The sequence below is a fragment of the Pseudochaenichthys georgianus genome, chromosome 15 (genome assembly GCF_902827115.2).
Source record: "Pseudochaenichthys georgianus chromosome 15, fPseGeo1.2, whole genome shotgun sequence".
Lineage (NCBI taxonomy): Eukaryota > Metazoa > Chordata > Actinopteri > Perciformes > Channichthyidae > Pseudochaenichthys > Pseudochaenichthys georgianus.
The window spans coordinates 23,781,437-23,801,204 of record NC_047517.1 but is presented as its reverse complement, the minus strand read 5'-3'; the positions used below and the strand labels follow the sequence as shown (position 1 = coordinate 23,801,204).

At 41.6% G+C, this 19,768-nt stretch overlaps 2 protein-coding genes across 4 annotated transcripts; one reads left to right on the top strand and one right to left on the bottom strand.

Annotated features, from left to right (window-relative positions):
- Nucleotides 1–1,910: 1,910 nt before the first annotated feature.
- cutc (cutC copper transporter homolog (E. coli)) lies at nucleotides 1,911–6,661 on the bottom strand. Of its 3 annotated transcripts, none has more exons than XM_034100386.1 (9): nucleotides 6,621–6,661; nucleotides 5,592–5,670; nucleotides 5,341–5,400; nucleotides 4,683–4,892; nucleotides 4,500–4,535; nucleotides 3,403–3,536; nucleotides 3,238–3,265; nucleotides 2,551–2,656; nucleotides 1,911–2,471 (listed from the first exon to the last, which is right to left on the bottom strand). In XM_034100386.1, the coding sequence occupies exons 2-9, from the start codon at nucleotides 5,659–5,661 to the stop codon at nucleotides 2,360–2,362; spliced, it is 756 nt and encodes a 251-aa protein (XP_033956277.1). In that variant the 5' UTR covers nucleotides 5,662–5,670; nucleotides 6,621–6,661; the 3' UTR covers nucleotides 1,911–2,359. The 3 variants fall into 3 exon arrangements, with proteins under 3 accessions (XP_033956277.1, XP_033956278.1, XP_033956276.1); XM_034100387.2 differs by lacking the exon at nucleotides 6,621–6,661 and adding an exon at nucleotides 5,891–5,984; XM_034100385.1 differs by lacking the exon at nucleotides 6,621–6,661 and adding an exon at nucleotides 5,786–5,883.
- cox15 (cytochrome c oxidase assembly homolog 15 (yeast)) lies at nucleotides 6,213–19,671 on the top strand. Its single transcript, XM_034100380.2, has 9 exons — nucleotides 6,213–6,414; nucleotides 7,274–7,461; nucleotides 7,556–7,678; nucleotides 8,762–8,948; nucleotides 9,167–9,334; nucleotides 9,449–9,530; nucleotides 18,383–18,537; nucleotides 18,618–18,731; nucleotides 18,827–19,671. Exons 1-9 carry the CDS (start codon nucleotides 6,340–6,342, stop codon nucleotides 18,956–18,958), a joined length of 1,224 nt encoding a protein of 407 aa, XP_033956271.1. The 5' UTR covers nucleotides 6,213–6,339; the 3' UTR covers nucleotides 18,959–19,671.
- Nucleotides 19,672–19,768: the final 97 nt, after the last annotated feature.

Here is a 19,768-nt window from a genome sequence, read left to right as displayed (position 1 = left end):
CGTGTTCTCCTGCGTTTTGGCCATGTGTCGCACGGGAACACACCGCACCGACTTCAGTGCGTGAGTGGCAATAACTCTCCTTACCAGCAGGCGGCGGTAGTGTGTATTCGTAATTCAAAAGAGGCAACAACCGGAAGACAGAGAAGAAGAAGAGTATCTTTTCTCCGTAATATCATACAGAGCTGGCCTCTCCTGGATCAAGGTGATGAGCAGGTCTTCGTTTGCATCATTCCAGATCGCCATGATGAGATGAAAATGAATAGCAGTCTGTGTGTGCCTTCTTAAATCGTTTGTTTACGTCCCTCACTTCCGCTTCGCTTCTCATGCACTGATTTGCTAGCTGAACAGCCAATCAGAGTGATTATTTCGTCCGACTGCCAGACCCGATGCATGGCCGATTCAACATGTTGAATCGGCCATGCATCGGGTCTGGCAGTCCAAATAAGGCGTGTCACGGTCGACGGTGCGGGACACACCAACCTGACTACGGCGCCGCGAATGCCCGACAGCCTCTGACGGCCTCTGACTCCCAAAATCGGGTTGGTGTGTCAGGGCCTTTAAAGGCCCTGACACACCAACATTACGACATTACGGAGAAAAGATACTCTTCTTCTTCTCTGTCTTCCGGTTGTTGCCTCTTTTGAATGACGAATACACACTACCGCCGCCTGCTGGTAAGGAGAGTTATTGCCACTCACGCACTGAAGTCGGTGCGGTGTGTTCCCGTGCAACACATGGCCAAAACGCAGGAGAACACGGCCAGGCAACAGCCGACTTCAGCGTCGGCTAGTCCTCTGGTGACTGCTTGGTGTGTCAGGGCCTTTACTCTCTCTTTTTCTCCATTTCCTTTTTGAATCCCCATCTTTTCCTCCCCTCCATTATGATGTAGTTGTGTTCATGTGTTCATAACCATGCCACATTACCCTAATAAGGTGAAAAACTAACCGCATTGGTTTTATTGAACTAACTAGATATGAAAAACATGTGCCCGTGCATCTCCCCTGCCACCACAAGATGGTGACAGGTGACCTCTATTTTCTTACCTAACCCCTAACCCTAAATGTACTCGAAGAACTAACTTGATTTATATATATATATATATATATTTATAATATAAGATATAATATGTTACTTTTGTGACTGGGTAAGTACACTACACGGGAGTGCACTGCACTGCATTGAGGGGTACTACCACTGAACGGGCGCAGCCATGACGTTGAGGGAAAGTACCCGGATGGGTTGCTCTCATCTATAAAATGAACAATTACTGAAACATAAGTGGCAGCCCATAGCCATTGCCAGGGCTAATATAGGAAATAGGTCATTAACGTGTCCTTCTTCCAATAGTCCAGTTTTGTTTACTCATTTAGATGACTCAGTACACTTTGCTGCTTCAAACCATAGACTCTATGCTTCAAACTCATGTTATTTACCTGTATGGGGTCAAAGGCGTGTGTCTTGGGTTATGCTGCATAGTTAATTTTTGACTGGGCAGTGAAGATATTAAGATGCCATATGAGTCTGTTGTTGTGAATTTGTTTTTACTAAAGATTAACTAGACAAATTGGCCTTTGTGATGTAACATCAGTGTAAAAAAGTGTTGTTGAAGTTTAAACCTGTTTATATTGACATGACTTTACACTATGTCTCTGTCATGTTAGTGTGTGTCTATTGATCTGCCCCATTGTTGAATGACATCACAGGTTCACTGACTCTCAAATGTGTCACTTTAGTGCAGACTGGTTAGATACAAGTGTAATTAAAGACTTTCCAACCACTCACAATAAAATCTACTCTAAATGATGCATGATTTTGCATATGGCTCATGTTTTAAATTACATTTAAAAATATCTAAATTGTAGGAGACATTAGAAAATATCACCAATAAAAGAAATTGCACAGAATTGTTCCATTGTTTAAACTTTAGTTTAATATTGAGCAAACTGAATCAAGTCACGAAAGAAATATTGTACAGGTGGTCACAAATGTGCGTTATCTTCCACTGTGAATTACAGTTTGCTGTAAATACATATACAACACCTACATGGCAGTGGGAAAACAGCACTGACCAATGTTTTAATTTTTGATTTGGCATATATAATATTAAATGATATATCCCAATAATAAAAGATCAATTATTAATCATTCCTCACTATCACATATCACAGAAGGTTGAAGGGTTCTCCCTGAGCTCTAACTTTACAAAGACTGTTTCATCAGTGATTATAAAAAGGAGAAAAAAAAAAGTTCCAAAATGTCTACCTGTTCAGGACTTAAGTAAAACTAATTTCTGACATATCAGCAGAATTACTCATGATAGCTTTTGAGGTATCCCTTTTGTTTTCAGTCATTGTTGAATTCATAAGGTATTTTTGGCTATTGCATTTAGAGTGCGGACCTTGTTCGCATCTGTCACCTTCAGGCCGTACTCAGGTGCTGAAAAAGCGGCTCCCATCGTCACACAGGTGTTCCTGCGTAGGGGAATATCAGTTTTATCAAAGCCTATAATTGCAAGAAATCTTGGAATTTATTAAAAAAAATCATACGTACCTGAATTTCATGGCAGAATCCTTACTGGAGCGGGCAGAGCCGTGAAACTCTTGAGCACCCGAGCCCTCTAAAATTCTCTGAAGGTTCCTTTCAGTGATACCTCCTCCTGAATACATATAAAACATAGATTATCAAATAGTAACAAACCCTAACCCTAACCATTCTTGTCTTCTATAGAATAGGGTACAATGGATCCTCATTCACAATTCTATCACCTAAAGGTATGCTGTCAATAACATCCACTGTTTGCATTGTTTGAAATGTTGGAAAGATTGAAAACATCCTTACTTAAGGTGCACAGAAGTATTTTACTGTATACATTGTACATGTGTTTTATATCTGCAGGCATTCCTGTTCAGAGAATATTGTGACCAACTCTATACTGCACACTTGTGGTCCAACTTCAGAAAAGAAATCTCCCAGAGACTTCAAGTAGCTGAGTATATTATATATAAGAACTAGATGGTGTAGTACAAGTGTCATGGACAAAGAAGTCAATACTTTACAAACTGCTCTAAGAAATCTAAGTTTATTTATATTTGCCAGTTTAATGACTCTGAGAAGAAATTGTCTGGAGACATTGTTATAGTTGTGTTGTTTTGTAATGACATGTCTTTAACCTGGAGCCCTCAGTCTCCAATACAATTTTGATTTGATTGATTGATTTTACAAGAAACAAGTACTAACCTGGCATGATGGCAATTCTCCCTTTAGCCTGTTGAAGATAAGAAACAGTGGAGTATAGGATATACAAATTGTAGGAAGGCAGAGACAAAAGCTGCACATTTAAGTAGCCTTGCCATTCTTCTATGCTTGCATTCAACCATGTATGTGTACATAAAATGTACATACCTGATCAACGAGCCGTTTGATGAGAGGTAGTCCCTCCAAAGCAGAGTTCTCACAACCACTTGTCAACAGACGCTCGAACCCCAATGATATCAGAGTCTCCAGAGCAACCACTGGGTCGTGAACCATGTCAAACGCTGCAATAGGATCAATATCAGTTTAAAAACATGAGTTCAGAAGTAGGGATGTCCCGATCACCTTTTTTTTCTCCCGATCCGATTCCGATCATTTGATTTTGACAATCTGCCGATACCGATTTTTCCAGATCCGATCTTTATGCAATGAGAAAAAAAAGGTAACAGATAACGGCTGGTCATCCAACGCAATGAATTCAGCTATCTTGGCTGTTGTTTTTTTGGCCTTTTCACTGTTCTGGGGCAGTTTCTCTTTCCTTTTAAAAGTCTCTGAAAGTGTCGGTTGTGTCAGTGCCGTTCCCTGAGTGGCCGCTGTGTACTCGTCGTGTTGTTGTTGGTGTTTGTTTCTCAGGCGGCGTGTTAGATTGGTCCTGTTGAACGTAGCTCTGTTCTTTCCACCACGCGGAACCTCCGCCTTGCAAACATTGCATCTGGCTGTTACACTGCCTTCGCTTTCAATTTTATAATACTTCCAAACTCCTGACATTTTCTCTGTCCCAACTCCCGAGTCACCAGCTGAACGTAGCCTCTCGTTAGCTTACTGCTACTATTAGACACTGCGCCCACTCTGTTGCCAGATTTGAGAGAAATAAGCAAATGAAAACAAGCCCAAAAGAAGCAACACATACATGATGTTGTGTCATTTTAAACCAAAACTAAGGCCTCAGGATGACTTTAAGACGTGAATATGGTCATTTTAGTTTTGTAACATTACATTTAAAAAAAACATTTTATAAAAAAAAATAAAAAAATCCAGATCCCCGATTTTTTTCTCCCGATTCCGATCTTTTGAAAATCACGTGATCGGGGATCGGGACATCTCTATTCAGAAGTCTTTCACGGCAATGTAATCACTCTACTTTGCTATTATTCCATTGAGGCTTTTCTGTAGTGTAGTTGCTGGCAGCTGCATGGAATTAAAGAAAATTAAAATGATATGTTTAAATTGAAGAATACAAATCTTACCTCGGTGAAAGGTGACTGGTAAAGGTCGGGCAGCAGCTAGTGAGCGAAAAATGACAAACAGAAAAGTACATTAAACAATACGAACCTCAAACTAAATACAATCAAAAGATGCAGTATGAAAACATTGCATATATGGCTTCTATAAACCATAGAGACATGATCAAATAAAAATGCAGACAATACCCAGAAACTCCATACAGAGCTCTGCATCCACCCGTCCATCCTCTGTCAGGGATCCCAGCACTAGTCCGTCAGCCCTGTGGCTCTTCATCAGCTCTATGTCCTTCCTCATCACCTCCACTTCCTGGTCTGAGTATAGGAAGTCCCCCCCACGGGGCCGTATCATGACGTAGACTGGGATCTTTACATACTGCTTCACTACCTGCAGCAGACCTGTGGCAAAAGCAAAAATGGTGGCATAAGCAAGTTTTTAGGTTGTATTTCTGTGTGTGACTTTATTTAACAGTGACAGTGCATGAATCCTTGAGTTTAAGAGAGAGGTCTTAGATGTAAGCTGACCTTCCTCTGGCTGCCAACAGTCTGAGAAACTGAGTAAGACTTTGGAATATTCAACCTAAAACTAACTTCACCACAGTGGTGAGCAACTCTGATGAGCAGGTGCAGCAAGTGTAATAATTTAAAAACAAAATAAGACAGCAGACAACATGGAAACACCTCACACACTTTATTTCTGATAAACTAGGTTCTTATAATGATATGAAGAAGGAGTGGTAGTTGGTACAGTTCCTCTTGTGTAAGCTGTTCCAATTGAATGTTCTTCAAGATACAAAAGGGTTTATGGTTGTGGATGAATGAATGTACACAAATGAACTGAGCTCACCTAGACTGGGCGTGAGTCCTCCCTCAAGAAGACTAGAACACAGTTCAAGTCGACCTGCACCTGTCAGGTGAGACACATGGTCAGACCTTTATGATCCATGCTCTTTGATAAATGAAACAACTGTTTATGTATGTTCATTAATAATCAGCACTGATAAGGACACGATATACCCGAGACACTGTCTGCTTAACTGCTTTATTATGTTGAGTTTAATACCAAAAACACAACAGCGTGGACTGCACATGACCTACCTCCTCGTTCGGCATTGATAGCAGACTCCACGGAGTCCACACACGCCTCCATCAAAAAACTCTCAGCCATTCTCACAGCCTGGATAGTGATACATGAAACAGACAGACAGTAGCAGAAAGAGATGCATTGTGAATGTGTTCAATGAAACCCCCAAAATAAATTAATGACACGTTTTGACTTCCAAAACAACGACCTTTCAAATCAACTTCCTCTTGATTCATGGGAGCATTTCAATGGATTAGAAGTGATATGAAGTCAGTACATTGGGGAACTGGTTAAGTTCAGCGCCTACACCTACCAGTGGATCAACGTTTCCTGGTTAGTTGAATTTCAAACACACGGTATGGCGGATAGGCGGTGCTTTACTGGTTATTCATCAATACTGGGATAGAGGGAAGAGCGTGGCCGCCCATGCGGGATACGCTAAGACTCAAAACATGCACCAACGACCTCGTCCCGTCTCGAGATAATACAATTTATAAAATAATACAACATTCATTATTCTGATAAGTCTTTTAAATGCTGTGTTTTAAGTCCATCAAAAGGGGGAAAAAATGTTGTCCTCGCTAAATGTCTGTGACGTCATGAGGTTAAAGTTGAATTCGACTGTTGGGAAAACCCTTTATACAGAGCCCTTTATATATACAGTGGAAACCAAACAGGTCGTGTAATAGCCGGATACAGCTTTAACCCAGGTTTCATATTTTCTACATCACTTCAGGACCAGTTATTAGATAAAGCTCAAAGATGCTACTATCTTCACTACGGACAACCTTGTTCTACGGCTGCAGAAATGTTACCAAGGGATGTCAACATAGCACTGTGAGTATATAGCTAGCTCCTGATATAAGCTAACAAGCTAGAGAAGCATTAAAAGGTCATACTGCACTGCAAGCAATTTACACTTATATCATATAATACGATACGGGAGACAGTTTCGAAAAGCTAGCCCATCAGCTAACACCTTTATGTTTCACTTTGCGTGGTTTTTAACGTGTATTAAAACAAGTTAGTGCATCCTACGTTACCTGGGTGTTTGTACTCTTCAGCAGTTACGTCCGCATGTAACGTTATCAGTCAAATGAATCTCATTTTACGGTTACGTTAACAACTTCCCATGATACCGACCTTACGTTCGCGTTTATGATAAACCAATATTATTAATGTTGTTATAACGTCAGGAATATAACTTCATTATTTAAATGAACAATAACTATATTTCCCTATCGACCAGAGACACTGAACCAAACCTGCAAATATTTTACAAATAAGTCGTCTCCTGGACATTTACTGAGTAAATGTATCATAGGAGAGGTTATAGGAGAAAGCAGGGTCATCTTGCGTGAAATTCTCAGATGAATGTAAACACCTGAATACTACCCACATCATGTGATTCTTGTTTTTATTATTAATAAATAATCCATAGTATGCAATCTCCACCGTTTGAGAAGAGTTTTAGTTAATACAAAATACGTTTTTTAAACTAAATTGTGAATTATATTTCTCAATGGACTGGCTTTGTATAACCACATGTTATGAAACCAACATTACCACATGTTATGAAACCAACATTACCTAAGCCTTGGCCCAAGGTTGGAAGAAAACTTTGTTGAAGCTTTCATTGGGTTGTTGTTCATTTAGCAAGGTAACAATTTTTCTCTTTTTAAATGTACAATATCAGCGAAGTCCACAGCCTCGACAATGGCTTGTGAAGAGAGGTCAGAGCACCATCACTGTGGAGGCTGGGGCTTCCTCCGCCCGGGTAGCAGCTACTGTCCCCAGCTTGGCCACAAATCGCACAGTAGGTCGATGGTTAATCGGCTGCAGCGGGCTGGTGGTTGGGGCTATTGTCTTGGGTGGTGTCACAAGGTAAAGCGACGTTTGTTTGTTTATTACAGTCGTTCTCATATTCAAGTGGTGTTGATAGATTGTACTTACTGTATATGTACATTTGTTTCCTCAGGCTAACAGAATCAGGACTTTCCATGGTTGACTGGCATCTGGTGAGAGAGATGAAACCACCTCAGGGGCAATTAGAGTGGGAGGCTGAGTTCTCAAAGTACCAACAGTTTCCCGAATTCAAAATGTAAGGCTCCAACCTTTCTGTTTACTAGTGATGGCGAGATGAAGCCTTATGAAGCTTTGAAGCTTTCCAGCCAATTGGTTCGCAAAAGGGTTCATCTCATGAGGCTTCATCTGAACACAAACCCCCCTGTTGGTCAGTGTGTAAAACAGGCAGATTGGACATCTCAACAGTGTGCTCCATCTCATACCGAGTTCTCATTGAGTAAAGCCTTAGAATAACTCTAAACAACGAACATTAAATCATATTTTCATGTTAACAATATTGTATTTATTCCAGTTTAATGATTGTGATTGAAAAGCCTAAGGAGGCTGGTAAACATTGCAAAGAGGGATTTGTATTCCTTAATAATATTCATAAACGTAACCATGTTGTAGCCTGAGAAAGGCTAAACCATATCAAAGAATACATTTATTAACTACATTGTCTCATTTAGCTGTAGCTTTTATAAACAACAAAAATACGTATTGTTCAGTCGTTGAACCAGGGACCCTGCGTCATGAGTCAACTGCTTTCCAGCTGAGCTGCAGCACACACGCTAAAGCTCCCTGAAAACACGGCAACATATTTATTGATGTTTTTATTGATGTTTTTATTCCTACATTTATTTATGCTTGTATCTATTTATACTTATGACATGTTCCGACCTCTATATAAATGAGGGTCTGAGCTCTCTTGATTCCATCGTGTCACCGGGCCCGGGTACAGGAGGGGTAATATGGTTCTTATTATACATCCATGGGTATTATGAGCTTCGTGGTTCAGCGGTTCAACCGATCTGAATCGCTTCGTGAAGCAGTCACGTGGTATCGACAGGCAGCGAGGCTTCGTTTGTCATCGATGACGTCACTGGCCCAAAACGATACAAGCCTCGGTACATGCTTCACAAAAAGCTTCAGGGATTACTCGACACACGCTCCGAAGCCTCGGCGCAATACGTAACATCACTACTGTTTACCATATGGCACACTTTTTAAACGCACCCCATCACGTAAATTAAAACACACGTTTGTAAGCGGCCTCATTTTTAATTAATTAATGCTGGTGCTTGAGGTGTCAGCTAAATGTGTCATTTTATTTCCACAGAATGAACCATGACATGACTCTGCCAGAGTTTAAGTTTATCTTCTACATGGAGTGGGGCCATCGTATGTGGGGGAGGCTGGTTGGACTTGCGTACATCCTCCCCACCGTTTACTTCTGGAAGAAAGGATACTTCACTCGCTCCATGAAGGGAAGAGTGCTTGGACTTTGTGGATTTGTCTTCTTCCAGGTAAGACTCAATACAACTGCGTTGGTCTGAGACTATCTTAGAGAGTTCATCCTTTTTGTACCTCTCTTTTCAGTGTTACTTTTTCGCACAACATCTTTACACTTTTATTTTTCAAGATAAGCTTTGTAGTGTCTATAATCAAATTGTATGGATGTCAAATTATATATATAAAAAAAAACAACAACACATAAGTAACTGTCATTGTGTGTGTGTCTCAGGGACTTCTGGGGTGGTACATGGTGAAAAGCGGTCTGGAGGAGAAGCCTGAGTCTCATGACATCCCGCGGGTCAGCCAGTATCGTCTGAGTGCTCATCTTGGTTCGGCCTTGTTGCTTTACTCCGCCAGTTTCTGGACAGGGCTCACTCTGCTGCTGCCTATACACAAGGTACAGAAGCAGTCTCCTGCATACAATTCTCCTATGATAATACCAAATATATTTTATTTCAGTCTGTGTGATCAAATTATTTGTTTATTATTGATGAATGCATCTTTCTCACAGATGGCAGAAACCAAAAACCTCACTCGGCTTAGGAGGTTTGCAAAGGGTACCGGTGGAATCGTCTTCCTTACGGCTCTTTCAGGTACTTTTTTGTATTTTGTGAATGCAACATCATACACATATTCTTTTGAATGTACTTATGATGTTTTACGTTTCTAACAAAACAGTGTTGGTAGTACAGTGCAATTTGCTTTAGAACATGTTTAGAGAGTTAGTTAATACAAGAACATTAAAGTTGTAAAATGTAATCCATATACAGTGGGGAAAAAAAGTATTTAGTCAGCCACCAATTGTGCAAGTTCTCCCACTTAAAAAGATGAGAGAGGCCTGTAATTTTCATCCTAGGTATACCTCAACTATGAGAGACAAAATGAGAAAAAAAAAAATCCAGAAAGTTACATTGTCTGATTTTTAAAGAATTTATTTGCAAATTATGGTGGAAAATAAGTATTTGGTCAATAACAAAAGTTCATCTCAATACTTTGTTATATACCCTTTGTTGGCAATGACAAAGGTCAAATGTTTTCTGTAAGTCTTCACAAGGTTTTCACACACTGTTGCTGGTATTTTGGCCCATTCCTCCATGCAGATCTCCTCTAGAGCAGTGATGTTTTGGGGCTGTCGCTGGGCAACACAGACTTTCAACTCCCTCCTTTCTATGGGGTTGAGATCTGGAGACTGGCTAGGCCACTCCAGGACCTTGAAATGCTTCTTACGAAGCCACTCCTTCGTTGCCCGGGCGGTGTGTTTGGGATCATTGTCATGCTGAAAGACCCAGCCATGTTTCATCTTCAATGCCCTTGCTGATGGAAGGAGGTTGTCACTCAAAATCTCAGGATACATGGCCCCATTCATTCTTTCCTTTACACCAGGGGTGCCCAACCTTTTTTGAACCGAGAGCTACTTTTAAAGTTGCCAGTCTGCCGAGATCTACCAGTCCAAATAGAGGTGTAGCCATTACTAACAGCCTACTACCAGGTAAATACACACTTCTGCTTGTATAAAACTGACCTTTGTACGATTAATACTTCATAAAATACTGCAGATCCTTTATCTTACCTCTTTCTAATCTACACACATACAAGTATTTAACTGAAGCTACACAACAGTGTTGTTGATACAGAGTTGGAGTTTATTCACACCTCACATACTACAGTGGGTAATGTTTTCAAGAAACATTGAACAGTGCTGCCACATATGACACAGGAAAAAAAGAAAATACTCTGAACCCTTTCTTTGCCATTAAAATTAGGCTTACTAATAAGACAACTCAGATCTGAAGCTACACAGGAATCTGCTGCCAAAGTGCAATAAAAAAGACAAAATTAATAGAATCAAACCCTTTTTTTGATGCATTTTAGTAGAGTATAAAAAGAAATGCCTTTTTAAAATAGGATGCAAACAACACTAGTTTCTTAACCTGAATTGATAATAGACTATAATCGATTTAAGTTTGCATTCTTATACCATTTTGTACAATAATTATAATGAATAAGTTCAAAAAAACTAAAACTTACTGCTGATTAATAACGGTATCCAACTTGAGTTTTTATTATATCAAAAACCTGTTTAAATGCTTCTGTTATTTTTACTGTCCCCAAAAAGCGCGTCGGCAGCCTCCAGGAATGCTTCTTACACAACTTCGCAGTCTTTGAAAGACTTCATGTGTTTCGCAAGAACGTGACTGACACGATAAGATGCTATGGTAGCAGCCTTTCTCTTGTTGTTGGGCCTGGTGAAAATGGACTGCTGTGCATTTAGCTGTCCTTTCAGGCCCCTCCCCTTTTGGGAGCGTAGGGCAGAATTAGGAGGGAATTCCGTCTCGTAGCGTTTGTGCACTGTTTTGAAATGCCGCTCCTAAATGACCCTTCTTCGATAAAGCCACGCTCGCATTGCAGATGAGACAGATGGACTTTGAATTGGAATAGATACAAAAATAATCATCCTCCCACTCGGAGTGAAAATTATATATTTTGGGCTTTTTTGCTTCTGCCATAATTGCGGTCTTGTGTGTGTGCGGACTGTCACTGTTGACACGGATAACGTCAGCGAAATAGTGCCCACTGCCCACCAGCCACGCCCCCACACATGGGGTCACGCCGGCCAATCACAAAGCTTTGGTGCGTTCAAGTGCATTATTCTGGCACGGGAAGATTATGTTATAGGACATTAACGATAAAACAGAATATTATTGTTCTATTTTTAGACACATCTCGCGATCGACTGGGAATCTCCCCGCGATCGATCGACTGGTTGGGCACCCCTGCTTTACACGGATCAGTCGTCCTGGTCCCTTTGCAGAAAAACAGCCCCAAAGCATGATGTTTCCACCCCCATGTTTCACAGTAGGTTTGGTGTTCTTTGGACAGTGATGCAAACACAGGTATGGTGAAAAAAGAGAGAACTATTTGAAGCAGAAAAAACCATCTAAACCATCTGACAAAGGCCTGTGCTATAATGCTTCAATTAAGTGGCTATTCTTTATAATATACTCAGATCAATAGGAGACGGAGATGTTAAGTTATAAATCAAGGGTTTTTATTATTACTTACAGGTAGATGTTATACACTATTGACTTTAAGGGCTTCAGTTTTTCTTCTTCTCCTTTGCTTGCGAAAGTGTTTCTACTGCTTTACGTCTGCTTTACACAACCGACTGGTGCTGCTGCTGCGTCATGACGTCACCGGTGCTTATCAGGCTCTAGCTCCGAACCGGCCCTGGAACCGTGTTGGTTCCAGGGCCTCGCAGCGGGGTTACAGCGCAGAAGTGCGCTGCATTTGCACATGACTGATGTGCAACAACATTTGACTCCTCTGTTTGTCTTCTGTTGGTCGCTTGTTAGCAGACCCTTCACGCGATAGCAGAGCAAACAGGTACAGGAGGCGTAGAGCGAGGGATCATTGGTACTTGGTGGCTAATAGCCGCGTTCACACCAAGTACTTTGCCGCACTTAGTACAGATCGCGTTCACACCGGAATAAGTTCCCTGAGGGAAGATTACGCAAATGAGCTGCTGACGTCACTTTGTCTTCTTCTGCTTTGGGTTTACTGGCAAATCACTTCACGGTGTATACTGCCACCCGAAGTCCCCGGCCGGAAGTCCCCAGAGTTGGGGACTGGCCTTCCGAGTAAATCGCCAGAACGCCGACACCTCCTCATCTCCACCGCTCCCATGTTTTATTTTGTGTTGCCATAAGTTACGGCCCCTACACACGGCGGCGTGCGTTGCCGCTTCAACGCTTCTGCCCATTCACTTTGAATGGGGTGAGGTCACACCTCGCCGAACTGCATTGTGGGAGCAAAGCGTAGCTTTTCTCGCGGTGCTCGCTGCAAAAGTAGAGCAATGTTCTACTTTTGACGCTTCGACAGAGGCGTCAGCCAATCATATCCCACGTATGCAAATCTGCCAGTACAAGCGCTAGCCAATCAAACCGTGTGTATGTTGACATTTCCCATATGTCAAAAAATGGAGGAGAAAATTATCGTGGCGGTAGGGAATCACCCGGTGCTTTATGACCAGTCCCTCTATACCTACTGGGATACAAACTGGAGGAGCCAGGCATGGAGGGAGGTGGCAGAGACAGTGGCCGTTTCTCAATCGCGAGGAAGCACATGTTTTCCGATGTCTTCCTTCAGAAGCTAGGCAAGAATCCTTCCTGGCATTCGGAAAACGAAGAGTGGAACAGGCTAGCAAGTGTGCAGGTGTGCGTCATATGAGAGGCCCCGCCTTACATTTTCCTACACAGATTTGGGGAAATTGGTCCGTACGCAAAGCATTGTGGGGATTTGAAGGACGCGAAGTCTACCCATGTGCTGCTCACCGGCAGGCACCGACTGGCCATCGGCGTCATACCCTACCGGGCGCATTTCAGAAGCGGAGCGTCTTGCCTGCCGGCTCGCAGTTTTTGTTGATTTGGGCATATTTCCTGGACAGGCTACTTTGTACAGACAAAGTTCATAATAATTGTAATATCCCAGTTATAAACGACATGAATGAAAGATGTGTTGCTGTATTTTAGTGGTGAAAAAAAAATGCATTCATCATCATAATTATTCTATATATTGTAGGAGCAAACACAGTAGTGGTGGCTTAAAGCACACCTCTGCTCCGCGCCGTCCGTTAGATGAGCCTGGTCAGATTAATAAGAGAAGGAGTTCAAAACACCGGCATAAAAATTATAACAATAATCTGATTTTAATGGTAAAAAACACAATACGATATACAGAGTGCCCTGAAACAGAGCACTCCGGGCTCTACTGCCGTGCGATACAGATATCGGGACCAGCCAGTTAGAAACAGGGGCATTTTGCATGAATAAACAACAGTATATATGGACATATTTGGGGCAGAGAGTCACTTCTTATCTTCCACCGGACTCCACTCCTTTAATTTCCCAAGGAAGGTTTCACACAAACTATTCTTTCCCAAACAATCAAACATTGTACACAGAGATATTGGTGCTTGAGATTATATTGGCCCCAGAAAGAACCTTGAAGTGTGTGTGTGTGTGTGTGTGTGTGTGTGTGTGTGTGTGTGTGTGTGTGTGTGTGTGTGTGTGTGTGTGTGTGTGTGTGTGTGTGTGTGTGTGTGTGTGTGTGTGTGTGTGTGTGTGTGTGTGTGTGTGTGTGTGTGTGTGTGTGTGTGTGTGTGTGTGTGTGTGTGTGTGTGTGTGTGTGTGTGTGTGTGTGTGTGTGTGTGTGTGTGTGTGTGTGTGTGTGTGTGTGTGTGTGTGTGTGTGTGTGTGTGTGTGTGTGTGTGTGTGTGTGTGTGTGTGTGTGTGTGTCTGGGTCATGGAGTGTAAGTAAGAAGGTTTATATATATATAGGATTACTTTAAAACAGTCCCAAATAATACATGTTCAGTTCAAGGTAATACCTGTTTACTTTAATACAGTTTAGAACAATATCGGTTTGCTTTATTATATATATATAATTTACACAGTGCCTGTAAACCGGAGGAGAACGCTGGCATCATACTTGAAAGACTACGGAGGGATAGGGTCTGCAAAATTAGTTTGTATGTATGTATCAGGGTTTCCGTTAGCCGGTAATTACCGGTTTTTAGCTGGTACAATTTATTCAAAACCGGTAAATTCAAAACCTGCCGGTCAAAATGTCTGGTAATAATTAGGGAGGCTCCGATCGATCGGCCGCCGGTCATTATCGGCCGATATTCACTCTTAATAGTTTGATCGGTGCTCTCTGTAAAGGCAGATCAGGAGAGCTGGATCTGATCGATATGGACATAAACGCGAGTGAAGTATAACCGGACGCGAGAGGGAGATCAGATCAGCTGCTGAGTCTGACCGAGACACGCAGCTCTGCAGGATCACCTGAAGCCCCGCCCTCTGTTTAGCGAGCTGCAGGAGCTGCATGAGAAACTGACGTGCTGTCAGGAGAGAGAGGGAGGGAGAGGGGAAAAGAGAGGATCCGTTTCTCCCGTGTTATTATTCAAATGTAATGTAAACTGTTGAATAATGTACGTTATCTACTACAAGTAGTTTGTTTGAATGTACTAATTATGTTGTTTGTGGAATCATTTATTGAAAAATGAATCTGAATTTTTCGATCTGTTACGATTATAAACTGAAGCAATATAAAAATGAGCCCCGTGAACTGAGTTTTAAACTGAAGCATATCTGCTCATAGTCCGGTAATTACCTGATAACGGAAACTCTGCTACACAACTCTTATTATTATTGAAATATGACCGGTAAGTTTCAAATTTGTCCGGTAAAATAAATTCTGCCCGGACATTTGACCGGCGAGAAAAAATCCTAGCGGAAACCCTGGTATGTATGTGTGTATGTATATATATATATATATACACACGACATGAATGAAAGATGTGTTGCTGTATTTTTATATATATATTAGGTCTGTCAAGTTAACGTAAAAAAAATTAACGCCACTAATTATTTTAACGCGATTAACGCATGTGTATTTTTTTCCTCGGCCACCCCGTAGTTTCAGAGCGCATCGAGTTTAAAATACCATCTACAAGCTGATGCTGACAGCCCCGCTCCTGCTGCCTGCTTGCGGCAGACCACACTTCCACGCTCACCGGCAGGCACCGACTGGCCATCTGGAGGACCGGGAGGGTGTGTGTATGTGTGGCTCGAGCGAGCGAGAGACCTTACGTGTATTGTTGTTGTTAGCATCTGGTGCTAGCTAGCTGCGCTAACGGATATAAGGAGCTGTTTAAATGAAAACAGAGGAGCGACATTTCGCCGACAACTGCACCGAGCACTTGACTTTATGCAGGTAGCCAGACAGCGGGACATTGTACGAAAAGTCAGCACACTCAGCACGGATAGTGCGCGTAACATGATTGCAGCGTCCAGGCAAATCCCGTTAGAGTTTACACACACACACACACACACACACACACACACACACACACACACACACACACACACACACTTTGTATTGTATTATTGAATAAGAGAGGTTCCAGGTTGAATTGAGGCGAATATTTGTAATGTTCAGAGGTTGTTGTGTTTAATATTCATGAGAATATTTGTCATTGTTCAAATGATAATAAACATTTGCATAAAGCATATTTGTCCACTCATATGTTGATAAGAGTATTAAAACCTAGAAAAATATTCCTCTAAGGTACATTTAGAACAGGTAAAACATTTGCGATTAATTTGCGATTAACTATGGACAATCATGCGATTAATCGCGATTAAATATTTTAATCGACTGACAGCCCTGCACGATAATTGTCGGCCCGATAATTATCGGTCCGATATTAGGAATTATGACGTCATCCCGATAAACCTGATAAAAGTATTAATAGCCCCGATAATATACAATATATTTTTTGGGTAAAAAAAACTGAGGTGTGGGTGGATTGGGATAAGGGGTGCTTGTTTTTCACTCGGCTTCTCCCGTTTTGCCAGTACTGCGGTATTAGTGGTATTAGTGGTTTAGGAAGAGGGGAGTTTTTCACAAATCCAGCGCTCCCTAACTCATGCCTGGCTATGACGTAAATGGTGTGCGGCCGTGAAGCCAGGACAGTAAACAAACATGTCGTCGGTAGTATGCGACTATATATATATATATGGGATTATATTATTATCGGGTATCAGTATCGGTCTTGAGAAGCAGGAAGTTATCGGTATCGGGGCTTTTACCTATCGACGAGGCTTTTGAAAAAGGGGCTTTTTTTCCCGCCAAAAGCTAAAGAGAAGCTGTTCGCGAAAGGGTGGGGGCTTCGCGCACACAGTTTTGCTCCAGAGTGAAGCTGTCTCTAGGTCTGACATCTCAAAACCGAAAAGCAGATTTATTGCTCAGGGATTATCAGAAATCATTCAAAGTGACAGACACATTGGATTAACCTATGGATTAACTTCAGCATCGTTTTTATCGTTTTAATGCCATTGAAGACCACTTTTGACCAGACTACAACAGAGGTGAGCCATGTTAGGGTTTATAGCTACCTAGCTCCATATGTTTTGATGTGTGTTCTTGTTATTATCTTCGAGAGTTCGTATAATTGAGTGATAATGAGGGTACCCCTCGATTCTGTGTCCCCTCACGATGTGAAACGATGGGTTGAGATGTGCAGCAAAGATAAATAATAAGGTTTTGTGAGTGAATTTCGGTGCAGTCATCTGTTAGCATATTTCGCTCGTTGCTAATTCAAAGGCTCAGCGTTAGCATTGTGGATTTTTTTTTAATTCTTTTTTAAAATGATCAGTTAGATGAGTTTCTTTCCGTTACTTGGATATACAACATTCATAGTTTATTAAATGAACATGCCCTCGGACACTGTTTCCTGCAAGATGTTGCAGGAGGCCCCCAGTACCGGGGTCTCTCTGGCTTAACAGGTTAAGTACAAAGACGAATCGTTCGCGAACACCAGAAGTCATTCACGAACCGGTGAACGAATCGGTGAACGAATCTTTAAAGTGAACGAATCTTTAAAGTGAACTGAATCAAAAGATTTGTGTCTCCACGAATTACACAAGTCACCCAAATCAGCGCTAAAAAAGCGGGAGGCGCCGAAAAGCGACTAATTTGCATCACTGTTTGGATGCAACTCAGCATTCTTTCTCCTCCAAACACGTCTAGTTGAGTTTTTACCAAAAAGTTCTATTTTGGTTTCATCTGACCATATGACATTCTCCCAATCCTCTTCTGGATCATCTAAATGCTCTCTAGCAAACTTCAGACGGGCCTGGATATGTACTGGCTTAAGCAGGGGGACACGTCTGGCACTGCAGGATTTGAGTCCCTGGCAGCGTAGTGTGTTACTGATGTTCTGCAGGTCATTGACTCGGTCCCCCCGTGTGGTTCTGGGATTTTTGCTCACCGTTCTTGTGATCATTTTGACCCCACGGGGTGAGATCTTGCGTGGAGCCCCAGATCGAGGGAGATTATCAGTGGTCTTGTATGTCTTCCATTTTCTAATAATTGCTCCCACAGTTGATTTATTCACACCAAGCTGCTTACCTATTGCAGATTCAGTCTTCCCAGCCTGGTGCAGGTCTACAATTTTGTTTCTGGTGTCCTTTGACAGCTCTTTGGTCTTGGCCATAGTGGAGTGTGACTGTTTGAGGTTGTGGACAGGTGTCTTTTATACTGAGTTCAAACAGGTGCCATTAATACAGTTAACGAGTGGAGGACAGAGGAGGCTCTTAAAGAAGAAGTTACAGGTCTGTGAGAGCCAGAAATCTTGTTTGTTTGTAGGTGACCAAATACTTATTTTACCGAGGAATTTACCAATTAATTCATTAAAAATCCTACCATGTGATTTCCTGGATTCTTTCCCCCCATTCTGTCTCTCATAGTTGAAGTGTACCTAGGATGAAAATTACAGGCCTCTCATCTTTTTAAGTGGGAGAACTTGCACAATTGGTGGCTGACTAAATACTTTTTTGCCCCACTGTATATGAATATTAATTTCACAAATGCTTGATTACAGGTGCTTTTGTTGCTGGTTTGGATGCTGGGCTGGTGTATAACTCCTTCCCTAAAATGGGAGAACGATGGATCCCAGATGATGTTCTGGCATTCTCTCCAACCCTCAAAAACTTTTTTGAAAATCCCACAACTGTGCAGTTCGACCACAGAATTTTGGTATATTATTTCTAAATGGAATTTTGTATCAGTATGAGGCATGTGGATGCAGGTTGTTGATTGCATATTGTGTTTTCTAGGCTATCTCGTCTTTGACAGCGATCACAGGCCTCTTTCTGTTCTCAAGGAAGATGTTGCTGCCCAGGAGGGCTAAGATCGCCATCAACCTTCTCACAGCAATGGCATATGGACAGGTAGGCTACCAGTTAGCTCAGAAACATGTACCCTCTGTTTTTAAATGTCTATTACTCCTCAGTTTAACTAAACTCTGTGTGTTTGTGCTCCTCAGGTCGCGCTCGGTATCAGCACCCTGTTACTCTATGTCCCCACTCCACTGGCAGCAATTCACCAGTCTGGCTCTGTGGCTCTTCTCTCACTGGCTATTTGGGTTCTGGCAGAGCTTCGCAAGATGCCCAAGTAAACGGTACCTCCATGAGGGACAAATGTAATCCCTAATAGCCACACTTCAAGACACTAAGAGCCAGCAGTGTCCTTGTCAACTTGAGGCCTTCACAGAGAAAAATTAAACATGGAAGCATTAAAAAAAGTTTAATTCAACACTGGACTATTATGCATATCTCTCCTGTGGTGACCAACGTTTCATAACAGGGTTTTAAAAGCAGGGTGTTCTTGAAATGTTGTTGATCAAATATTACGAGAATACATCAAGGCCATCGTTGAGAAATCGAATGAACCACGAAGATGAAAACTTGATGTGATTTGTTTTGTGAGGATCGAAACAAAGCGATGCAAAAGCAAACAGATTTTCAGTTTCTTGTCAGCTTTAATGACAACAAGATTTCCATGAAGGATATGTATTTGTTTTGCAGGTTTTTTTGTTCATGTTCACAGTTTTAACAGAATGCTTTTTGACTGAATATGGTAACTAAGTGGTTGCTCACCTGTTGCCTTGTGTTTGGTCATAAATTGCCTATTAGTTTAATCAGATGTGGCTGTTGGGATTATATGTATAAATTTGTATATTTAAGTTATGAACCGTTTCTTCCTGACATTGTGATGCTGAATTATGAGGTATAACCTATGTAGATTTTGATTTGTTGCTTTGTACCATATGTCAAAAAATATAAGGATAAATGCACTGTCCTATTTTAATACAATTCAAACTCAACTCTATTTTGCATAGTAACTGTGATTTTTATTGTCTCTGTACAAAATATACACATTTTGGATACTTTATGCAACCGGTTGAGGCTAGCTAACTAGACAGTCA

Excerpts from the sequence above, each read along its gene's own strand:
- cutc (XM_034100386.1), bottom strand. The coding sequence starts at position 5,661 with ATGGCTGAGAGTTTTTTGATGGAGGCGTGTGTGGACTCCGTGGAGTCT. Across the intron at positions 4,893-5,340 it reads AGGACTCACGCCCAGTCTAG|GTCTGCTGCAGGTAGTGAAG; the intron begins GTGAGCTCAGTT and ends CTTTTGCCACAG. Across the intron at positions 4,536-4,682 it reads GCTCTGTATGGAGTTTCTGG|CTGCTGCCCGACCTTTACCA; the intron begins GTATTGTCTGCA and ends TTCGCTCACTAG.
- cox15 (XM_034100380.2), top strand. The coding sequence starts at position 6,340 with ATGCTACTATCTTCACTACGGACAACCTTGTTCTACGGCTGCAGAAAT. Across the intron at positions 8,949-9,166 it reads GTGGATTTGTCTTCTTCCAG|GGACTTCTGGGGTGGTACAT; the intron begins GTAAGACTCAAT and ends TGTGTGTCTCAG. Across the intron at positions 9,335-9,448 it reads TGCTGCTGCCTATACACAAG|ATGGCAGAAACCAAAAACCT; the intron begins GTACAGAAGCAG and ends TCTTTCTCACAG.